The 23880-nt window shown below is 36.5% G+C and overlaps 1 protein-coding gene across 1 annotated transcript in view; it reads left to right on the forward strand.

Moving 5' to 3' along the window:
* LOC114696798 overlaps positions 1-16528 on the forward strand; it is an 84679-nt gene extending 68151 nt beyond the window's left edge. Inside the window, exons 5-7 of the mRNA XM_028874750.2 lie at positions 14779-14861; positions 15469-15604; positions 16370-16528. Coding sequence (XP_028730583.1) covers positions 14779-14861; positions 15469-15604; positions 16370-16492 — 342 coding nt within the window. The 3' untranslated portion in view covers positions 16493-16528. The remainder of the gene's footprint in view (positions 1-14778; positions 14862-15468; positions 15605-16369) is intronic.
* The last annotated feature ends 7352 nt before the right edge of the window (positions 16529-23880 follow it).

Raw genomic sequence — 23880 nt, forward strand, 5'->3', positions numbered from 1 at the left:
GTCTCATATGTGGATTGTCTGAAAAATCTACCTCAAGTAGACTAGTGAATTATAAGAGGTTGGAAATTTGGAGTTTTAGGCATTATAGAAGGGAATTGAATAACAGGTATAAAAACCCAGATGGAAGAATTAAGTTGTAGGTTTCCAAGCACAGTGTGATAAATATACTTCATGATAACCTATTGCATATCTTTTGAACATCTAGAAAATAAGAACTCAAAGATTCCAGACAAAAATTAATAATAAAGAGAAGGTAGCCTTATTGATCCCGACTTAAGTATATCTTACGTATTGGCATTGTCCATTGCACACTGTATCTCATAAATGTGTACAATGAAATGATAATTTTAAAAGTTGGAGGATTAATAATCTGAATATAGCTACTGTGATTTGGATGATGAAGAATTGGCACAGATGTCAATACAATTAAATTGGTAGTTCTAAAACAAGCCTTCATATTTATAATCAATATCATATATCATATACAAATTAACTCAGAATTGGTGAAAAATCTAAATATAAGAGTTAAAATACAATTTTTAGTAGATTACAGTTATACATTTTCATGGCTTGTGTTTAAACTGATTTCTTAGCTGTGAAATCAAGTATGAATCTGACAAAAAATGGATAAACAAGAAATAAACAAAATGTAAATCATTGTGCTTGAAAGGACACCAGGAAGAAAGTAGCCCAGTAACAGAAAACTTAGAAACATCATTTGTTTGATGATGAACTTGTACATAGAATCACAACTCAAACTAAAAAAAATACATTTAAAACTTGGCAAAGTCTCTGAATAAAATTCTCACTAAGCAATATATGCAAATGAACAATAAATGCATGAAAAGATGCTCAACATCAATAGTTATCTGAGGTCTGAGAACTAGAACCATAATAAGAAACTATGTCATACACTCTAGGATACATAAAATGAAAGAGAAAAGAACAGGTTTGATGAGGACATTCTTTTTGTTTGCTTTGTTTTTTGAGACAAAGTTTCTCTGTGTAGCTTTGGAGCCTGTCCTGAAACTCTCTCTGTAGCTCAGACTGGCCTTGAACTCACAGAGATTTGCCTGTCTCTGCCTCCCCAGTTCTAGGACTAAAGGTGTGAACCACCACTGACAGGCTCAGTGAGGACATTCTTAAATTGGAATTTTCTTCCACTGCTATTGGGAATGTACAATAACACAGCTACATTAGAAAAACAGTTTGGCACTTGTTTAAAAAGTTAAACACATTGTTACCATAGGACCTGCAATTATATTTCTAGGTATATAACCAGGAGAATAGGGAAAAATCAAATAATATGTTATTTAGGAATGTTTATAGCAAACTCAAGATAGACAAAACAAGGAACTAAAACCTCTATCAATCAATAGATACAAAATACAGCATATTTGTGTAATGAAATATCATAGAAATCCTGATATTTGTTACAACAGAGATGAACCTTGAAATAATTTCAGTATGTGAAAATGCCAATAAGTCTTACAGAATTATATATTTCATGATTCCATTTATATAAAATTTCCAGAAGTTTCACATAGTCAGAAAGTAGATTGCTAGCTTTCTAGGGCAAGGGAATGGGGTAAGATTTGATAAGAATGAGGGATGATGGCTTATGAGTACAGAGCTTTGTTTTGTTTTGGAGATGATGAAAATTATACTGACAAATCTGTGGCTATACTGAAAACAATGAATTATTTACTTTAACTGGATGTATTCTATACTATATAAATAATATTTTAATAAAACTATTTTTAGAAAAATTATTTTAAATGACCAAGAACCTTTCACTTTTATATTGCAAATCCCATCCCATTTTTTCTTTTTTATTAAGAGATTTTTCTATTTATTTTACATACCAACCACAAATTCCCCTGTCCTCCCTCCTCCCACCCCCCAGCCTTCCCCCTCAATCCATTCCCCCATTCCCACCTCCTCCAAAGCAAGGTCTCCCATGGGAAGTCAGCAGAGCCTGGTATATTCAGCTGAGGCAGGTCCAAGACCCTCCTCCCTGAACTAGGCTGTGCAAAGTGTCTCAGCATAGGCACTAGGCTCTCAAAAGCTGGCTCATGCACTAAGGACAGGTCCCAATCCCACTGCCTGGGGTCCCCCTATACAGTTCAAGCTCAACAACTGTCTCGCTTATCCAGAGGGCCTAGTCTAGTACCATGGGGGTGCCTCAGCTATTGGTCCACAGTTCATGCCTTTCAGCTAGTTTGGCTAGTTGTCTTTGTACTTTTAACAGACGTGGTCTCAATATCCCTTGCTCATGGAATTGCTCCTCTCATTGATTGGACTGCTGGAGCTCTGCCTGGGACCCGGCCGTGGATCTCTGTACCTGCTTCCATCAGTCAGTGGATGAGGGTTCTATGATGAAAGTTAGGGTATTCAGTCATCCAATTACCAGAGAAGGCCAGCTCAGGCATTTTCTCGACCATTGCCAGTAGTCTATGGTGGAGTCATCTTTGTGGATTCCTGGGAACCTCCCTAGCAATCTGCTTCTCTCTATTCCCATGGTGTCATCATTTATCATGGTATCTCTTTCCTTGCTCTTCCACTTTGTTCCCCTTCCAGCTTGAACCTCCTGCTCCTCTAAGCTCTCATCCCCCGTCCTTTGCCCTCCATTACCTGCTCCTTACCCCCAGTTTGCTCACGTAGATCTCATCCATTTCTTCATCACTGGGCGATCCATGTGTCCTTCCTAGGGTCCTTCTACTAGCTAGCTTCCCTGAAGCTGTGGGTTGCAGTCTGCTTATCCTTTGCTTTACATCTAGTTTCCACTTATGAGTGAGTACATACCATGTTTGTCTTTCTGAGTCTGGGTTACCTCACTCAGGATGATATTTTCTAGTTCCATGCATTTGTAAACGTCATGATGTCATTGTTTTTCTCTGCTCAGTAGTACTCCATTGTGTATATGTACCACATTTTTTTTTTAATCCATTCTTCAGTTGAGGGGCATCTAGGTTGTTTTCAAGTTGTGGCTATTACAGTTAATGCTGCTATGAACATAGCTGAGCATGTGTCCTTATGGTATGATGGAGCATTCCCTGGGTATATGCCCAAGAATGGTAGAACTGGGTCTTGAGGAAGATTGATTCCCAATTTTCTGAGAAACTGGCATACTGATTTCCAAAGTGTCTCTACAAGTTTGCATTCCCACCAACAGTGGAGTGTTCCTCTTGCTCCACATCCTCTCCAACATAAGCTGTCTTCAGTGTTTTTGATCTTAGCCAATCTGACAGGTGTAAGATGGTATCTCAGAGTCCTTTTGATTTTCATTTCCTTGATGACTAAGGATGCTGAGCAATTCATTAAATGTCTTTCAGCGATTTGCAATTCTTCTGTTGAGAATTACCTGTTTATCTCTGTAGGCCATTTTTTAATTGGACTGTTAGGTATTTTGATGTCTAGTTTCTTAAGTTCTTTATATATTCTGGAGATCGGCCCACTGTCAGATGTGGGATTGGTGAAGATCTTTTCCCATTCTGTAGGCTGTTGTTTTGTCTTATTGACCTTGTCCTTTGCCCTACAAAAGCTGCTCAGTTTCAAGAGGTCCCATTGATTAATTGTTGCTCTCAGTGTCTGTGCTACTGGTGTTATATTTAGGAAGTGATCTCCAGTGCCAATGCATTCAAGACTACTTCCTACATTCTCTTCTATCAGGTTCAGAGTAACTGAACTGCCTTTATATGTTACTTGGCCATTTTCCTTTGCAGCTCTTAATATTTTTCTTTATTCTATATGTTTAATGGTTTGATTATTATGTGGTGAGGGGTCTTTTTTTGGATCCATTCTATTTGGTGTTCTGTAACCTTCTTGTATCTTTATAGGCATTTCCTTCTTTAAATTTTCTTCTATGATTTTGTTGAATATATTTCCTGTGCCTTTGGGTTGGTATTCTCTTTCTTCTGTCCCTATTATTCTTAGGTTTGGTCTTTTCATGGTGTCCCAAATTTCCTGGAGGTTTTGTGTTATGACATTTTTGGCTTTAGTGTTTTCTTTGACTGATGAATCTATTTCCTCTATTGTATTTTCAACACCAGAGATTCTCTCTTCCATCTCTTGCATTCTGTTGGTTATGCTTGCATTTGCAGTTCCTGTCTGTTTACTCAGATTTTCCATTTCCAGCCTTCCCTCAGTTTGTGTCTTCTTTATTGCCTCTATTTCAGTTTTCAAATCTTGGACTTTTTCATTAACCTGCTTAATTGCTTTTTTTCTTGACTTTCTATAAGAGATTTATTGATTTCTTCCATTTTTTGTTTGTCTTTTCTTTGAATTCTTTAAGTGTAGTTTTCACTTCATCTTTAAGAGCTTCTATCATCTTCTTAAAGTCATTTTTAAGGTCTATTTCTTCTGCTTCTTCTACTTTGGGATGTTCAGGTCTTGCTGATGTAGCAACACTAGGTTCTGATGGTGCCATATTGGTCTTTATGTTGTTGACTGTGTTTTTACACTGGCATCTACCAATCTCTTCCTTCACTCCATGCAAGTGTTGTCTGTGTCTGAGGGAGCCTCTTGTGGTCCAGTTGACGCTCTTGGTCTAATGGGATCTCTTGATCTAATTCGGGCTCTTGGTCCAATCTGTGCTGTTCCCAACCAGTGCAGGGTCTGCTTATTCTCTGGTTTTCACTGGTGTCACAGGGGGTTGTTTTCTTGGTGAGGAGGCAGGGGAAGGGGCAAATGGCAGTCCCTGGTGCTCCAATGGCTTGGGGGAGGGACACAGGATGTGCCACCAGGGCCTAGGGGCTAGGGACCTGTTCTGCCCAGTCTGGAGATGGGGCCTTACATGTTCCCAATGGGTGCAGCATTGGCTTATGTCTCAGGGGGGCTGTTTTCTTGGTGAGTAGGTGGGGGAAGGGACAGCTGGCAGGTCCCTGGGGCTCCAATCGTCCCACTCCATTTTTAAAGATTTATTTACTTTTATGTGTATGTATGCTTTGCCTGAATGCATGTCTTGCAACATGTGCATGCACATGGGACCCCTGGAATTGGAGTTACAGTTTGTTATGAGCTGCCATGTGATCAGAACCCAGGTCCTCTGGAAGAGTAGCCAATGCTCTTAACTGCTGAGCCATCTCTCCAGCACTCTATCTGGTGTTTAAAGCTTTCAATTTATCTGCTCACTATCCTTTGGAAAGAGAGACTAGAGTATTTTTTTTTGCCTGAGATCCTTTTCATCTGGACTACAATTCTGTGTCTTGCCTGACTCTGTGTTCATATCAATAAAATATAGAATATACTTAGAGGAAAGTATGGTATGAATAATTGAGGAAGTTAGAGCCCTACATTAAAAACATTCTTTGAGACAATTTCAGCAAAATGGTATACGTCACTAGGTATTAGGCTCAGGATTTCACATATTTTCTATCTCATTTAATTCTTATAAAAGAAACTTCAGTAGCTGATACTATTATTAATATTTTGAAATAAAATACCTGAGACTTGAAAGATTAAATAGTACAGAACTTGAACTCAAATCTTGGGAACATATGTGATCACCCAAAGATTAAAATATTAATGTGATGATAAATAGACTTATTCTAGCAAATTTTGTGTTCTTTTCTTCATCATGGACCCATGAGACAATTATTTTAAAAGATGATATTTGTAAAAAAAATTATATTTTTGATAGAAAAATATATATTAAAACTTTTAAACAACTTTATATGTACATTAAAATCCTTGCATATGAATGAGATTACTTTAGGTAATATATTTAACAAATTTCTGTTATTGAAAAGAGTTACATGAAATTAATGTTCTTTTTTAAAAACCCAAGATACATAGTCTCTTTATTAGGTGTTACCCCAGTGGAGGAAATTGTAGCATGAGTAAGATGAGAGAATTAATTAATGCAAGAGTTATAAAGGGTGTACCTTTGATACATTCATTCACTGTTTTTTTTTTCCTACAATCCCCTCAGGTTGTTGTTAATGGTAGCACAGAAAGAAAACAGATGATTACATCTTAATGGACCTTACAATACATTCACAAAATATGTATTTATGTGAGCAGGTGCAAGCATGAATGCACGCATCTGAATATAATTTAGATCAAAGGAATAGTAAAAAGTTTTGGCCAATACCTAAAATACTTAATTCTATTATATTTCTGGCCTTGTGGCTAGAGAGAATCATAACATAGAAAAGGAGAGTATAAATTAGCAAGAATGTTTTTAGAAGATCCTGCCACTATTTTGCTGATTTTACAAGGCCTATCTCTAATATTTTATTGTATGTCAATGCATACCTGATGTATTTTAGGTTTTCCTCCCACAAGTTTATTTTAGCCACTTTATGAGTTTTTTCAGTCATGATTGTGAAATTTTTCTCTAAATTCCACAAGCCAATTGGCATATACTTAAAAATATTAGAAAGGTTAAAACCTATTTCACAATTGTTTCAAAATGCATCTAAGGAAACTCAGGGTTATTAATTTTGGTGGCTAATGCTATGAAGTAGAAGCAAGAAACAATTTCTTCTTAGCTTTTAGATTAATCCTATCTTAGATGCTTTAAGACCACCCTCTCCTTTTCATCTATTTCCTTGACTCATTTATTCTTTGGGTAGCTAAACAATAGTCACTAGATTTTAAGCACTCAATGCTTAATTATTTTCAGTCCTGAAGAAGTTAGAGTAAAAGAAATGTGGATATGCTAAATCTTCAAACAAAAACTAATCAAATTTTGTTCAGTATGCCTTCTTTTTATTGATTTCTTCTTTTTACTAAAATTGTTAATAGAAGCAGAGACATTTGAGTAAAACACTTGTTTTTAATTGATATTCTCTTTATGGAAATGTGATACCTACACACAATGGGATTTTATTAAGCTATAAATAAAAATGAAATTATGAACTTTGCAGGTAAATAGATGGAACTTGAAAATATTAAACTGAGTGAGGTTAAACAGACCCCATAAGACAAATCTCACATGTTCTCATTCATACATTGAGCCTAACCTTCTTTAGATTTGTGTATTTAGCTTGGTGTACCTGTAGATGTCAGGAAACTAGAAAAGGGCCATTGTGGGCAAAGTAGAAGAAAGATCTTAAGAGAGTGAGGATAGCAGAGCATAGTTGACATGAAAGAGAAAAGGGGAACATTGGGGAATAAATTTTAAATGAGTTCAGGAATTGGAGAGTAGCAGAGAGGAAGAATAGGAAGAGAAATAATTCACACCAAGAACGTTTGAAAACATATGGAGAGCTACTATATTAATTATATGTATAATATATATATATGTATATATATATATATATATATATATATATATATATATATATTTACAAAAGAGTCTGATTGGGGTTGCCATACACTGGGGATAAAACTACTCCCAGAACCTATAAACTGTCAAACAAAAATTCATATGCCAGGGTTGGAGAGATGATTCAGCAGCTATGAGCACTTGGGCCTCTTGTAGAGGACCTAGGTTCAGTTCTAGCACCCATATTGAGTGTATTACAACAAATCTCCCAGCTGCAGAAGACTGACACATTCTTCTGGCCTATGCAAGCACTTGCATGCACACACACACACACACACACACACAAACACATAAATAAAAATATTTTTAAGGCATTTCAGTGTCAAGTGTGGACTATCTTCCCTTTAATTGTTGGTTAGGAGTATCACACATCCTCCCCCTCAATCCAAAAAAAACCAAATCTGGTTACAGATATTGCTTTTGGTTGCCCACAAGAATCTGGTGGAATGAGTCTATTGCTGAAGACACCAAATACTTTGGTCACAGGATATAGAGAAATCAAGTTGGTATTGACTATGAAGCTTCTTTCCTGCCAGCTAGGTTTCATATTACAAGAGGGGGCTATACAGGCTAGTAGAGCAAAGAAATCATCAATAGTCATACCCAGTTGTGAATTCTGAGAGAGCTACAATAATAACTGGTATGCCTAGAATGCCTCTGGCTGCAATAGTGGCATGAATGTTATGGAATTAGCCAACCACTTTCTGATTGAATTTAAGGCCAACTACACAGGAGGAAATATATGCCTGGTACTAAAAAGCTGGCCAAAAACTCATGGCTGGGGAGCCCATGGGCTCCAGAGGTGAACCTACTCTTATTTTGTTAAATGGGCATAGCATTAAATTACCCTCTAAATTTGTAGATTAATGCAGCTCTCAGATCTCATCAGAGAAGCTGAAACTTATAACTTCCAAACACAGAGAAGAAATATTTGTGTAAATAAGACATCTATATCATACTCCCTTCCTCCAAGGCTCATGTATTATCATGGAAGACAGAACAGAAAAATTGTAAGATCCAAAGACTTGGGAGGACTGGAATAGTCAATCTAGAAGGAAGATGAGTAGACATGAAACAAATAAGTAAATAAGGCAATTTCAGATTGTGATAAAAATGTGTCACTAAAACAGGATGCTGAATGACGATCTGGAAATGGGTAGTATTAATTGTTTCCAAAGTTAGTGAAAATTCAATAAAGACTGGTAGTTGAACTAATAACTTTAGGGGAAAAAACCTTTATACATCAGAAATATCAAGAGAAAGAACTTTTTGAATGGAGAGAACAGTAGCTGTTTTTAAAAACAGGAAGAAAAAATGGATTTGTCATGTTCAAAGAAAGACATTTACCATGGCTGAAAGGTTGATGAAGTAGAGGAACTAAGCTGGATTTGTAGGACCTAGTCAGTAATTCAGCTGCATTTTCAGTTCAGTTGAAAAGTTACACTGGAAGATGTTCTTCATGGGTGTGAATATTACACAGATACTGGTTTGTAGGGAAACAAATTGGAATCAAGAAGAAGAGAGAAGAATATGACAAAGTTCAAGAGAGAGATAATAATGTCTTGAAGTAGATTGGTGTCAGTAGGAATCAAAAGAAGTGGACAAATTGATCAACAAAACTTACCAATATGCCCTGGCCAGCAGGGCTTCAACGGGTTCTTGACCACCCTAAGGATGGAATGATAGGGACAGGAGACACACACACACAAAAAAAATACACCAAGACAAGATTCTGATCAAGGTGCAACTTTATTTTTCTCCAGGAGGGTTTATATAGTTCCTGCAGGGTGGGGGGAGCAAGAAGCTGTTATTTGCATAGGGTGGGGCAAGCTAACAGGATGTTTGTCTAGGATGTTTACAGGGTGAGAGGGTCAAGGGCTCTGACTCAATGTCCTGTTGCTAGGCAACCTGACTGTAAGATGATCTAGTTCCCTGTTTTATGGGGGTCTGTATTTTTCCACTAACTAGAGATTCTATCCTTGTCCCTGACACCAATAGATTTAAAATGGGGTTTGAAGGAAAGAAAGAAAGAAAATCTGATGCTAAGGAATAATTTCCAGCAACTAAGGAGACAAGGATCACTGGAGGATGACTAGATTTGGGACTGGTGTGTGGAGAGATCAAAATTTTTGGTTTTGACATAATTCATTGGAGATGCCTATTAGACTTACAAGTGGAAGTGTTGAATCAGTAGTTGGATATGTAAATTTGATTCTCAAGGGATACATATAGGCTGAAAATATTCATTTGTTAGTTATGATGATATGGGTGCTATTTAATGCCACACCACTACTTGGAGGACAATCACAGAGGAAGCAAGTTCTTATTGACTTGTTAATCCCTTAGGTTCTCCAACATTTAGAGGCTGTTAGTAAAGAAGAAGCTGTATTATCAAAGGAAATTGAGATAAATCACAGTATTAAACTGTGTTGAGTAAGCAGGTGAAATGATGGCAGAAAATTTACTACTAAGTTGGATTTGGCAATATGGAAGTGGTTGCTAACATTGACAAGCACAGTGGCAGAGGTAGAAGCAAGCTGGACATGGGTGTAAAAGTGAAAGAAAGATGAAGTAGCTGTGACAAAGATGATAGAAAACTTTTAAAGTTATTTTACAGTAATAGGAAGCAGAGACATGAGGCAGTAATGTAGACGAGTTAAGAGTTTCTGTCTAATATATGTCTTTATATTAACAAGTATGATGCAATAGATAGGAAATTGTTGTTGTAAGAATGTGCATGACTGGGTAAATTCTTAGGGAGGCAAGAAGAGGTATGATCTTGAGATGACTTGGAAGGACTTGTTCTTGATATCAGCATACACGTTTTATTCATAGCAAAGTGTTATGAACATTGATGCAGATATTTTGACAAATTTTGTAGCTAATAAACAGTTCTCTCTTTTACAATTCAATAAGTAGAACATTTTTTTCTTTATGTTTTAGACATTAAAATATATCATTTTCTCCTCTCTATTTCCTCCCGGTAGTCCCTCCCAAATCCAGTCCCTCCAATTCCTTCCATGTCCCTCTCACTTCCAAATAGATATCCTCTTCCAATTACTATTGTTACATGAATACACACACATGCACATGAATGTTCACACACATATGCACATATATGCATAAATATATAAATACAACCCGATGAGTTCATTTTTGTTGTTTGTATGTGGTTGCAGGACTCACCAGTTTCTATTAGACAATTAAGGGCACATACCTAGAATAGACTAACTCTCCTCAGAGAAGTCATAAGTTGGCTACAGTTTTTTGTCGAGGTGTGTGACCCCATGAGAGTTTTCTTCTTCCACATTAGCATGTCTATTGATGTTGTCATTGTCAGATCTTATTTATGCAGCCATTTCTATGATAGACTGTTTCATGGAAGACTTCCTGGTAGTTTAGTTCTTAAAATCTTTTTATCCCTTTTCTGAGAAGTTCCCTGAGCCATAGATGCAGGAGCTGTGATATAGATGTATCCACTGGGGTTGGGCTGTTGTGACCTGGTTGATCTCTGTTTTGTTTTCATCTGTGGTTTTCTTTTCTTTTCTTTTTTCTTTTTCTTTCTTTCTTTCTTTCTTTCTTTCTTTCTTTCTTTCTTTCTTTCTTTCTTTCTTTCTTTCTTTCTTTTTCTTTTTTTTTTGGTTTTTTGAGACAGGGTTTCTCTGTGTAGCTTTGCACCTTTCCTGGAACTCACTTTAGAGACCAGGCTGGCCTCGAACTCACAAAGATCCTCCTGCCTCTGCCTCCCAAGTGCTGGAATTAAAGGCATGCACCACCACCGCCTGGCTCCAGCTGTGGTTTTCTGTGATGGTCTCCATTTGCTGCAAAGAAAAGCTTCTTCTTATCAGAGGTGATCTACACACCATTTGTGGGTAAAAGGACAAGATTCAGATTGTAGACAGGTATTAATGTTGGTCTAGAAAAGTGGCAGATCTCTTTTAGATACAGGACTTCATTAGCCCAGGTTAGGTTTCTAGTACCAGACATGGTTTCCCTCCTGTTGAGTGGGCCTTAAGTTCAAATAAACAACTATTTCTTACTGCACCTTTATGGGTATCTTGCCATCCTGGTCATTGTTATGGTTCATAGGTGTCACAGATAAATAGGAAAGACTATTAATTGCTTCCCTTCTTGGCAGCTTGTACAGTATTTTCTGGTACTATGGAAGCTAGACCACAGAATGGAAGCTTTCAGATTAGAATCAGATCATATAATCTGTGTCCTGTGTCCTAAATGTGAAGTATCTTCAGCAATAAGAGCTTTCCTTCAACATCTGAGAGGCAACCAAGGGCAATAACCATAGTCAATATTATTTTAAAGGAGGTTTTTTTTGTGCCTGGTACTGAGGTTTCTGTCAGTCTATAGTTCTTTAGGGGGACATTGACAGCTCTAGCTCTTAAAAATCTTTTAAGATATATACATCTATATATGCATACACTTATATGTATAATTTTTGGTAACTGTAAAATAATGATTCCTTGAAGTTTTTTCAAACAACCTTGGTATTTATCCCTTCCCATCCTTCTTTTGTATTGACCTCCCTTCCCCATCCCATTTGGAGCCTACCTCCCCATTTTTCATTTTCTACTTTCTATGTATCATTCCAATTTTAGTATATGTGCTGCCGAAGCGAGCACCATTTTCTACTCTCTATCACCTGCATCCTGCTTTTTTCTACATGGTTCTTTTACATTTGTGGTTTCTGTGGTTGATCCATGTTAAATAGTCAACATCTGAAGATTTGGGACTAGGAACAGTAAACAAGAGAACATGTATTGTTTATCTTCTTGAGTCTGGGTTACCTCATTCAATATGCTCTTTAAGAGGTAAGGTTATCAGGTGATAATAAATACCATGGAGAAGGATTTGGAAACTTGAGGAGAGTATAAAAAATAAGGCAATTGTAGGATAGGCTGAATATTGCTTCGGGACCTCTGAAGATTTTTTTTTTTTAAATCACGAATTTTAAAAGATGAACTTCTTTTGAGAAACTTGGGTCTTCTCCTCTCCATGATACAGTGTTCTCCTGGTTCCAGGTATTATTATCATAGAGATGGCCCATATTATTTAAAATTTTGCAAAACATCATTGACATTGAAGAGGAGAAAAAACAGGCCAGCTTCTTTGTCCGTGATTTTCACTAGATAGGCTCCTAGTCAGACTGTTCTGGTTAGATTAGATGTACCTCCATATCTTCAAGCACGTGATGATTTAGTTCTTCATAATACTACTATGAGTTTCACTTTTTCTTAATTTCTTTCATTTTTGTGACACACAGATGGTGTTTACACTCTTTGATTATTTATTTAAATGTTTAATCTGGTGGTTCATGTACTCTTGTACCCTAATGGATTCCTCCTCATGGCCTTTCCTTATTTAAAATTAAGGCAGGCCATGACTTGTTTCATGGTGTATTGGGCAAATCCACCCCCTACTCTCTCTGCATCAACATGGAGGAAAAACAATAAATCCCTAATGCTGATTATGGTCTTTCAAATTTTTCTGAAATATGATATAAAAGAAACGTTTTTCATGGAGAAAGTAAAACCCACATTTTTCATGCTTCTGGAGTATGTAAAGAGGTTCAGCTTTGGGTTCAACTACTGTTAGACTTCAAAGCAGAGTGACTACATTACTTATGTCTGCTTGTTATTTTCCTGGAATCATTAATAGTTTTATCATTTCTACAAGTTTTTTGGTTTGAAATAGATGGTACTGACTGATAGTTAATAATAGATAATTCTGAAAAAAACAAACAAATAAACATGTCTTTACTAACTTGCTGGTGATCTCTCTTGATTCCCAAGTGCATATAATAGTGGATTGCCACAATTTCTCCAGAGATAGCATTACTAACACTCCAAAGGCCTGAGTTTAAAAAATGCAATCTCACCATTTCAGTTTCTCTCTGGCCTTAATTATTCTATATATCTTTACTTTCAAGTTTTGTCTAAAGTACTTTGCTGTATCTGCTTACTTGGAATAAGGCTAAGTGTAGACTAATGAGTTTAAATTAAGCTGATGGCTGGAGTGATGACTCAGCGGTTAAGAGCACTGGTTGCACTTCCAAAGGACCTGAGTTTGATTCCCAGTACCCATGTGACAGTTCACAACCATTTGTACCTCCAGTTCCAGGGCATCTGACACCCTTTCTGTCCTGCACAGACTCTACACACATGTTGTGCACAGACATACATAGAGGCAAAATCATTAATACACATAAATATTAAAAAAATAAAAAATAGGCCCCAAATGGATAAGTCAAAGTGTATAAGAGTACAATAATCCTATATCTTTAGGTATCTTTGCAGTTTGTTTGAGGATCCTTCCCCTCAAAGCATCCATGTTACTCAATCTAAAAATTCTTTTATGACCATGAGTCCAAACTTTAACTACAAGAAATGCACTCTTCCCTCTTGCCTGAGAGAGGAAAAGGCATGAACCAAAGAAATTACATCCACCATGAAAAGAAACGTGGCCCCTTTAAGACCTGAGACCAGGAATACTCTGACATTATGACTCTGCCCATTGTGATATCAGAGGCTTAGTAAGAAGGTTACAGGCACAAGCTCACTTGTCTGAACAAGGTTCACCAGAGTTTTCCCAGGATTTATGGCCTTCCTTTTATGCTTTATCATTGCTTTGTATTTCCTCCTGCGGAGGTTTTTTAAGTCGAAGAAGAAGAAGAAAAAGCCCAGAGACAGAAGAGACAATTTTAAACAGTAAAAGAAAAATACAGGGTTAGTAGGCCTTTTCAGGTGATATTTAATCTCTTTCTTATCTTTCATATTATTATTACTCTAAGATTCTTTACCACTCTAAGGTGATTGTGCATAGGATCTGAAAACTGAGGATGGATTATCATGTATAATTCATATCATTTAACCATTTCAATGTCAAAGTACATATGTAGTTTTATAGACTATCTGAAGCTTCCTATTGTCAAATTAATTGTATGAAAGTGGTTATGTAAATTATCCCTGATTTTGAAATGGCTATCTAAATAGCCACAATGATTTCCATGGATTGTTTTTTTCTTAAAAATTCATTCTAGTATACTGTAGCTGGCTCATGCTGTAGTTCTGTATTCAACCTAAATTTAGTCTCCTTGAGTTATCGTCAGTTGTGTTTTATCTATGAAATTGTTCACATTATGACAGTTGAAAGATGGGCTTAAGCTTAATCTTTGGTTAAAAGCATTACTTAATGCTCAGATTGTGTCTGAAGTGTAACTCCCATTTACACATCTTCAGAATACCATTCTCTATCACTAGATGGGTGACAGGCAGATGATAGCAGATAGCTAGATTAATAGATGCTTGCAAAGTTCTTAGTGCCTTTACTTACTTTTGTTCACTTGTCATATTGTAGGAAGTGGCTTAGAACTATCATGGTACTTACATATTAGCATGGAGATGCAGTGTGAGCAATTATACACTGTATTTTACATTTCCTTCAAACCATGACTAACCATTGTTTTTCCTCTTATAAAAATCTCTGTGTAGAGTCCCTGGAGTCTATCCCACCAAGAAGCCTTTTCTGGAAATTCTTTTCTTCCATCATCAAAATTTTCCAGAATAAATTCCAAGTAAGTTATTTATACTATAAAAGGGAAGTGGAAAGAACAAATACTGAAAAAGAAAGAAAAGAGTATCTCATTTGGAAATAATTGCTTTGAGCATTTTAAATGCACGCATGTGCGCGCATGCGTGTGTGTGTGTGTGTGTGTGTGTGTGTGTGTGTGTGTGTGTATTTGTAGGAGGCAAAGTTGCAGAGATAAACAGGCATATAGATAACACTGTTTCTAACTGTGAATATTTATATAATGATATTTTTGTCAGAGTAAAAGATAGCTCTTTAGCATATTTCCCAAGGAAAATTAAACTGTAGAGCTTTAAATGCCGTGTTTCCCATTTATCTAAGTATCACAATTTTGTAGACATTCTGAGAAAGAACATCGGGACTATTGCATATCAAGCCTCTAGTTTTTGCAATATAATTTAAACAAAAATTGTTTAGTACTTTCTATCTTATGAATACACCATTATTTCATTATGCCTCTTATTTCAGTCTAATGACTTCTGCATGACTTCATTCATTTCATATAGAATACATTCATAGTAATCTTTGCATTATAATTCTTTAACAATATATGTTATATTTTAAAATATTTTAATTTTTTATTCTTAAAATAGCTATATGGCTCAAAAACTCAAAGAAGGTACTTTTTACAACTATCCACCTCGTAATTGGGATGACTCTCCAGGACCAACTAAGCCTGCAATAAACTATGGGAACAACTTGTCAACTGCACACATGAAGCCAATCTTCGTATGTAGAAAACATTTCAATATCTATTTATGGTCACAATCATCATAGTTCCAGTGCAGATGACATAGTGAACATTGACATTCATTATGCTAAAATGATAAAACAAAATTAGTTCAGATATAGGTTTGGAAAATTGACTTTATATGAATCACTATACCTTCTTCTTAAGTTTGTATAATGGGATTAGGAAATGAGAGTCAAAGATAATAGAATACATAAAATATAATATGTATTCATGTATATATAAATAAATGTAGTGTGTTTTTTATTAATTTGTATATTATCATTTATATATATATATATATTTAAATTTGCAATCATTAGAAAGGAGATTTGAAACCAATGAGAACTGATTAAATGCTAGGAGACTTATTTAAGGATGTACTAACATCCATCTTTACAGCAACAAAATGAACTTTGGAACTATAATATCACAAAAACTACTTGTTTTTCTTACATGCAATACCATCCAGCAATGTTTGTTTCTTATTGTAGTGAAGAGATTCTGGATTGCATAGTAGCTAAGCCGGTTCAGAAGAGTTGCAGTACATATATTTAGTGGCTATTTAAAAGAAGCTTTCATTAATTAACTAAAATAAATATTTTATTTTAAAAATAATTATGAACTTGTAATAGCAGCTAAACAGTTTTCTAAAATGACACATAATATATGCTAAATTTTCTGATATATTAGCATATCTAAGCAAGCTTAGATATTTTATGAAATGTCATGCAATTACTTTGATATTTTTAACTTCCTTGCAGGATTTTTCCACATCTGGGCCCCCGAGACCAGCCTATTCTTCAAAAGAAAAGAAATACTCAGCTTATGAAGAACTAGAAATACCTTACAAAATAGGCCGGGCTCACATGAAATCCAACTATTGATTTCCAAATGGAAAAATAAATGTTTATGCAAATCTGTGTGTTGTATGATTTCATGATCATTTTGATAGCATTCTTGTTATATCCAAGAAAACACTACAAATATGATTTATATTCTTTAAATACTTTCCCTATAATTCTGCTAATTTTTCTCTTTATGCCTTTAATTTTCTCTTTGCTGACCCCTCCTGATGACCATAATGCAAAACTTTAATTTCTTATGTCCAATTTCATTAATTCAGCAGATTCCAGACTTCTGTTTCTGTAAACTCGAATTTTTTTTTTTTGAAGTTGCTTGCATGCACTTTCTGTTTTTATTTTGTTAGGTAATATTATTTCCTTCTTGGGTCTCTGAGGGGGTTGAAGATTAGTTATAGTTGAAGACTATTTAGTTATAGTTGAAGATTAGTTAGGATAGAAAGTGAATTAGGTACATTTTGGACTTACCAAAATAGGATAGATAATGGAATTATTTTCTCTGAATTTGTCAAATACAAATGGACTAGACATTGTTTAGGTGGTTATTGTTTGTATATGTGGTATATAGTTATTGTACTTTTGTATATAGTTTTTCTTATATTAGTTATAACCTTTTTCCTTTTTTCTTTTATTTAAATAGAAAAGGGGAAATATGGTGATATTTTATTTGTACTGAAATGTGGTTTTATTTGTATGTTAATAAATAAAGTTGCCTGGGAGTCAGAGCTAATAGCAAGCCATAGCAGAAGTCTGGCAGTGATAGCACATGCCCTTAATCCTGATCACATGACAGGCAGATATCTATGTGTTCAAGGATACTACCAGCATGGGGACACACACCTTTAATCTCAATACCAACCATAGAAGACCTGGAGGTCTATATAGATGGGCAGTGATGAGGAGGTCATGGGGTTGGGTTTACAACCAATGAAAAGACAGAACAGAAAGTATATAAAAGGACAGATTCACAAGAAGTAGGTCTCTTTCAGAGAGGTAGGACAGCAGCAGCAGTGAAGAGTAAGGTTTTTAGTCTCACCTCTTAGCTATTGCTCTGACCTCTTGGCTTTTAACTGTATTGGGCTCTGTGTGTCTTATTTAATAAGACTGTTCATCTACAAAACATTATGTATACTAATATACTTATATGATACATATATTATATATTCCTAAATATATTTATATATTGATTAAAATATAATAGATCACATACACACACATATATAATACATATATAATAAATAATGAGAAAGAGGCCACAGATTTGAAAGAGAGCAAGGAGTATATATGGGAATATTTGGATGATGGAAAGGAAAGGGAGAAATGATGTAATTATAATTTCAAAAAATTAAAAAATTGTTTTTAAAAATCCATTTCTTATCTGACACTTAATGATTTCTAACTGACAGCCCTATAACACCACAAAAAGGAAGTTATGTACTTCTAACACACAATTGTACAAACTAACCATTGCTATTCCAAAAGAAAAGAATGAAGCCAGGGGGCTGGAGAGATGGCTCAGAGGTTAAGAGCACTGGCTGCTCGTCCAGAGGTCCCGAGTTCAATTCCCAGCAACCACATGGTGGCTCATAGCCATCTACAATGAGATCTCGTGCCCTCTTCTGGCTTGCAGGCATACATGCAGGCAGAACACTGTATACATAATAAATAAATAAATTAATTAAAAAAAAGAATGAAGCCAGAGCAAAGCAAGATTGAAAACGAGAGAAAATGCTAAATCCTATAACTCTATATCCATGTCATCTCAGGCTCCTCATGGAATCTTCTGAGCTCCAAAGGGCTTAGGTAGCTCAATCCCTCCAGCTTTACTTCCTGAAGCACACATAGACTCTCTTGAACTGGATTTATTCTATGTCATTAGCATTTCTCTGTGGACCTCCCATGGTTGTGGCATCTCCAACATCCTGAGGTCTCCAGTACAACTCAGATCACCTTTACAGGTTCATGCATTTGCCTCCCAATGACTCCCTCTTAGAGGATCAAATCTTGCTACATGTTGCCTGACATTAGTGTCTTTCTGTAACTGTTTTGTGACTTCATTAGACCATCAATTTTTCTTTTTTTATTCCTATAGCACCACATGGATGATGCTGCCAAGTTCTACTGGCATCTCATGATGGATCTTGTTCCCTTTAGTCCATAGTTGGGTCCACTTCTGTGAGCTGACCATGGGGAAACATTTGATTAGTAAGGAAATTCCTTTCCAGAAGGATTTGCCCACAGTAGAATTTTGTATTTTCAGCTTAAGCATTTTCCTTTCAAATGAACATACATTTTTGCAGAGTGTAGCCTTTAATAGGTGGTGCATTGCCTTCAGGACACTTTTTCCTCTTAGTACAAAATGTCGAATTTCTCTTTAATGGTTTTCCCTTTAATCTCCTTATCAGTTACAGAAACCTTCAAATCTACCTTGTCTGTATGGTTGAATTTGTTCACATTCTTTTCCTCACCAAAATTTATATTTTTACTATCTTTCAGCCTTATGGTTTGCTCACTTGCACACTTAACCTGAGTGACAGCAGTAAACACTAGCCATGCCATTCTCTGAAAGGTATCTTGTCTCAAAATTTTCTCCACTAGCCCGATTTGTCCATAAAGTTTAAATTCAATCTCACTTGAGACCTTAGAACATGGATATAATATAGCAGGATTATTTGACAGACTATTACATAAGTGGCCCTTAGACCAGATCCTGATAGGATAATTCTTGTTCTGCTGTGGATATCACGCTGTATAAATAAAATGCTGATTGGCCAGTAACCAGGCAGGAAATATAGGCGGGACAAGCAAAGAAGAGAATTCTGGGAAGTGGAGGCTGAGGCAGAGAGACATTGCCAGCTGCTGTGAGGAGAAGCAACATGTTAAGACACCGATAAGCCACAAGCCACATGGCAACTTATAGATTAATAGAAATGGGTTAATTTAAGATATAAGAACAGTTAGCAAGAAGTCTGCTATGGCCATACAATTTGTAAGCAATATAAGTGTCTGTGTGTTTATTTTATAAGTGGGCTGTCGGACTGCCAGGGCTTGCTGGGACCCAGAGAGAAAACTCCAGCTACAAATGGCGCCCAACAGCTCGAGTTTCCACCTTATACCTGAGAATATTTAATAACCAATTCTAAACGAAGCCAAAACCAAGTTCCTGCTTCATGTCTCATATGGGCAGCTAGACACTGCAACATGTGGGTTTTAGCTATGGCAGGTTCTTGGTGTGCATGCGGGCTTGACCTAGGCAATGTTACACAGAGGTATCTCAAAGCTGTGCAGTATGCTGTGTGTTGGATATAGTTTTACTAGTTAAAAAAAAAAGAAGAAGTTTCTGGGCTACATGCTGTCTTGATAAAAGCTTAGACCCACTGCTTCTGCTTCTGATAGTTGATGGAACACATGGCTCCAGATGCACAGCTGGCAGTAAACTGTACCACCGCCATATTGGGAAGCAGAGGTGGGTGGAGCCAGCAGCCACAGCAGCAGTTTCAGTCTTACAAATGCTGTAGTTTAAAGCAATAGGTTCACAATAAGACAGATTCAGATGTAGTAGTTTACAATGTGTGTAAAAAATATGTAGGCTTGAAAGAGACACAAAACGTGTTATATACAGTTATATAAACAAATACATAGTTTTAAAAAAATAAAGTCTTTTAAAAGACAGTAAAATTAATATAAAAAATAAGCCATGTAAAGATGGTTATTACACAGAGAATCTGGATTGTGTTATCTTTGGAAATTTTAACTGCAGAAAAACATTTGATGTTAAAAGCTGTTGAGTTAAACAAAAATGTATATTTTAAAGGTACTTTGACTTCAAAATTTGGATGTAAGGATATGTTGCTTTGGAAAGGAGGCTCTGCTTTTGTTTCCACAGAAAGCCAGAGGCTGTGGATTTGTTCCAGATTAAGATACATCAGGTTTAACCAGCCAAGACCCCCTGAAAGGTCTCCGATGACACCATGGCCCAGGTGATCCAACATCCAGAATGGTTTCAAGACAACCAGCTCAGATAATACAGCCTCACGGACTACCCCATAAGCCTAAAATTTTTTTGTGTGTCCCCATAAGATACAGCGGCCCCCTCCAGCAGACAGTAGTAAGAAAAACTACACCCAAATTCCCAAATGTAACAAGCTGGCTTTGGAGATGGAATAGGCTCACTCCTTCTCTAAACCCAGGCATATTGCTAAAACAAAAGGTTAAGAGATTCTTGTGTCCTGTATCAGAAGAGCCCTCTGGTGTGGGACAGAGAAAAACTAGTATTTTTATTAAATCAGGTTGATTATAAATACAATATCTTTCTAAAGAAAATGGGATAGTTTAGATATGATAGAATAAAAGGATAGATTAATGAACCTACTTTTAAAAAGCAACAACTTATTTGAAATGTTTTACATTGGTATAGATTTTAGTTTATTGATACAAGTTTAAACTTAATTATAATTATACTGTATATATATATATATTTCTATACTTGTTTGAGATATTATGTTTATGTAACTCATTTAGATTTTAATGGATAATTAAGAAATACAGGTTAATAATTAGTCTTCTATGATAGTCAAACTTGTAACATGTTAGTCAAGTTTTCTAGGTATACATAGATATATTTCAGATAGACAGGTAATCTTCAAACACTTCAAAGACCTACAGAATATGGCATTTAAAATGTTTTTAAAAATTTAGACTTTCTGGACAGTGAGACATGTCTGCTCCTGGCAGCACCAATTTACTTCAGAGAGGAGGATGGGCATTGAAGACACTCCATATGGAGTTATATTGTTTCTGACAGTGCTTGTTGTGGGCTTTAATGACCTCCTCAGTAAAGGATGACTTTAGGCCTTCAAAATGGACATAACAAATAATTGGAGAGTTACTCCTGAGGGCACTTCCCTTTTTCTGGCCAGGAACAGAATTCTTATCCACAGATCAGGTTTCCACATGTTCTCTGAAAAGATCTCTGGAGCAAGCATTATTAACTACTGATCCATCTCTCCAGGCATCACAACCCACAAGCACATGCATGCATTCACGTATACATACACATATACAACTAAAAAAATTGTCAGACTGTCACCATTGTTTCATGAGGGTCCAGCCCTTATGTGGAAACGCTAGGCAAGCCTGAACAAAAGCATGTGCCACCCTACCATACAGACAGACTCACAAACAAGACAAACAGAAAGAAGAAAGTGGGGGTTCCAGCATTTACCTGCTGAAAGGGCCGAATTTACACAACATAGAGGGGCCTATTCACCAAAATATACCGCTCAAGGGGGCTTCTCAACCAGTGCCACACATGAGTAAAGGGAGACAAACAGACCCTGTTCAAATACCAAATGTCCCGGGTTTCGGCACCAGATGTAGCAGAGTCCTTGCTGTGTTTCCCTTTGGGGGTGGGGGCCAAGTAGGCGCAGAGTCAAACCACATAGACTCTGGGAGAATGTTGAAACAACAAGCTCAGTTTATTCAGGAAGAGGCAAGCCTTATATACCCGCCACCCCACCCTTGGGGGAGGTCTGATGGATATGTATCTGTTGGTGTGACATGGCTGTCTCTCATTGGTCCAGGTCATCTCCAGATCATGTTTCAGCTGCTGTTGCTAAGACCATCAGGCAGACCCAAGCTGGCTCTTAGAAAGTATCTTTTTTACTTGTTTGGGCCTTCTGGCCCTCAAGCCGGGTTAGGGATGAGTCATCCCACAATTGCTTACTTATGTCCCAGCCTGGTTTTACCTCTGTAGGTCCCAGGTAGGAAGGGTTTCTGGGTATTCATGGACTGACACAATGGAATGGGAATCAGCTGGAAGAGAGGGCTGTGAAGGTCCATGGGAAGTAGGCTAACTGAGTCCAAATCTAGGTTCTGTGGAGTCCCAAGAAATGGAGGAAATATGAGAGGAGAGACACCTGTTAGCTAATGTCTACTGGGTTGAGGTGAGATTAGATAAGTACTAATGAATGACAGGAAGTGAAAATCCCCTACCTGGTAATCAGCTTTTTGTGGCCACTTCCTTCTTGTAATGTAAATAAGTGGAACCCTCCAAAAAGAAACTACCAAAACTAAAAACAGTCTATCATCTTGTTTCAATGTGTCTCACATTCCATCAAAAATGTAGTGTTTTTGTAAATTTAATTCTCTAGTACATGTGCCTAGATCTTGCTCCACAAATCATCCTTCTTTCTATGGTATCTCAGATCTGTCCTATTTATTCACTCTGTCTCATAATCTAGAATATACACTAAACTTTTAAAACAAAGTCAAATGAGAAAACTTTTCTCATGAGAACTATGAGAATGTGACTCACAGCCTCTAACTAGTGGTCCCATCCTTTGAGCTCAGAAATCCATCTCTGTGTTTGCCTAGAGATCACACTTATTTTCATTTCAGGTTTATTTTTGTTACTTTTAATTATGTGGGTGTGTGCTAGGAGGTATGAATACCTGAATGCAGGCATCGGAGGAGGTCATAGGTGTTGGCTATCCCCAGGACAGCAATTATAGGCAGCTTTGAAACACCTGACATGAATGCTGAGATCCGAATTGCAGTCTTTCGTAAGAGCAATACCTGCTCTTAACAGCTGAGCCATCTCTCCAGCCCCAAATCTCCATTTTTGTCATCACTACTAACTCAGTTTTAAATCTGCATTTTACATATCTTCTTTACCTATGTGGGATACCTCAAAAGTATTAAAGTTCAATATTTCCAAAAATGAGTTCTTCTAATTAACTAGTTATTTGTGTCAGTGTCCTATGGTATTATAACAAATTATCATAAATTTATTTGGTTTGCATTCCAGATTCATTCTCTTACAATTCTACAGATCAGAAATCTGATAATGTGTCTCACTGAACTAAAAACTAGATATAGGCGTGGCTATATTTCATGTGAAGGAATCTCTTCCCAAGTTTCTCCAGATATTAGTGGCTGCCTATATTCCTTGACTTTTGGTCCTTCCTTCCATCTTCAAAGCCTACAACAGTGGGTTGTCTTTCTCCCTTCCTCTATTTATTGAAATAGGTCTCATTATGTAGTCCAGACTGGTCTTAAACTCAAGGTCATCTTGTCTCATCCTTCCCAATACTATGATTACAGGTATGTGCTGCCATACCTGGCCTTAATAATTCTCTATGAAAATAACACATATATTACTTTCAAAGTTGAGGGAGAATGAACTCAGCATAATATTTCTAGGAGCTACTTTACTGTCTCGCATAACATTTATTTTTGCCTCCATTTTGGAGGTGAGGGGAACATATAGCACCTATTCCTTAAATTTGTGAAAGGTGGACCTAACGGACCTCTCTTAGTCCCTAATCAGTTTCTCTCCTTATGTTCTTCTATTGCTTCATCGCCAAATTCTTTATATCTGTCTAGTCTCTCAAACCTCTTTCTCTTTTTAC

This window comes from Peromyscus leucopus, chromosome X, assembly GCF_004664715.2.
Source record: "Peromyscus leucopus breed LL Stock chromosome X, UCI_PerLeu_2.1, whole genome shotgun sequence".
Taxonomy (NCBI): domain Eukaryota; kingdom Metazoa; phylum Chordata; class Mammalia; order Rodentia; family Cricetidae; genus Peromyscus; species Peromyscus leucopus.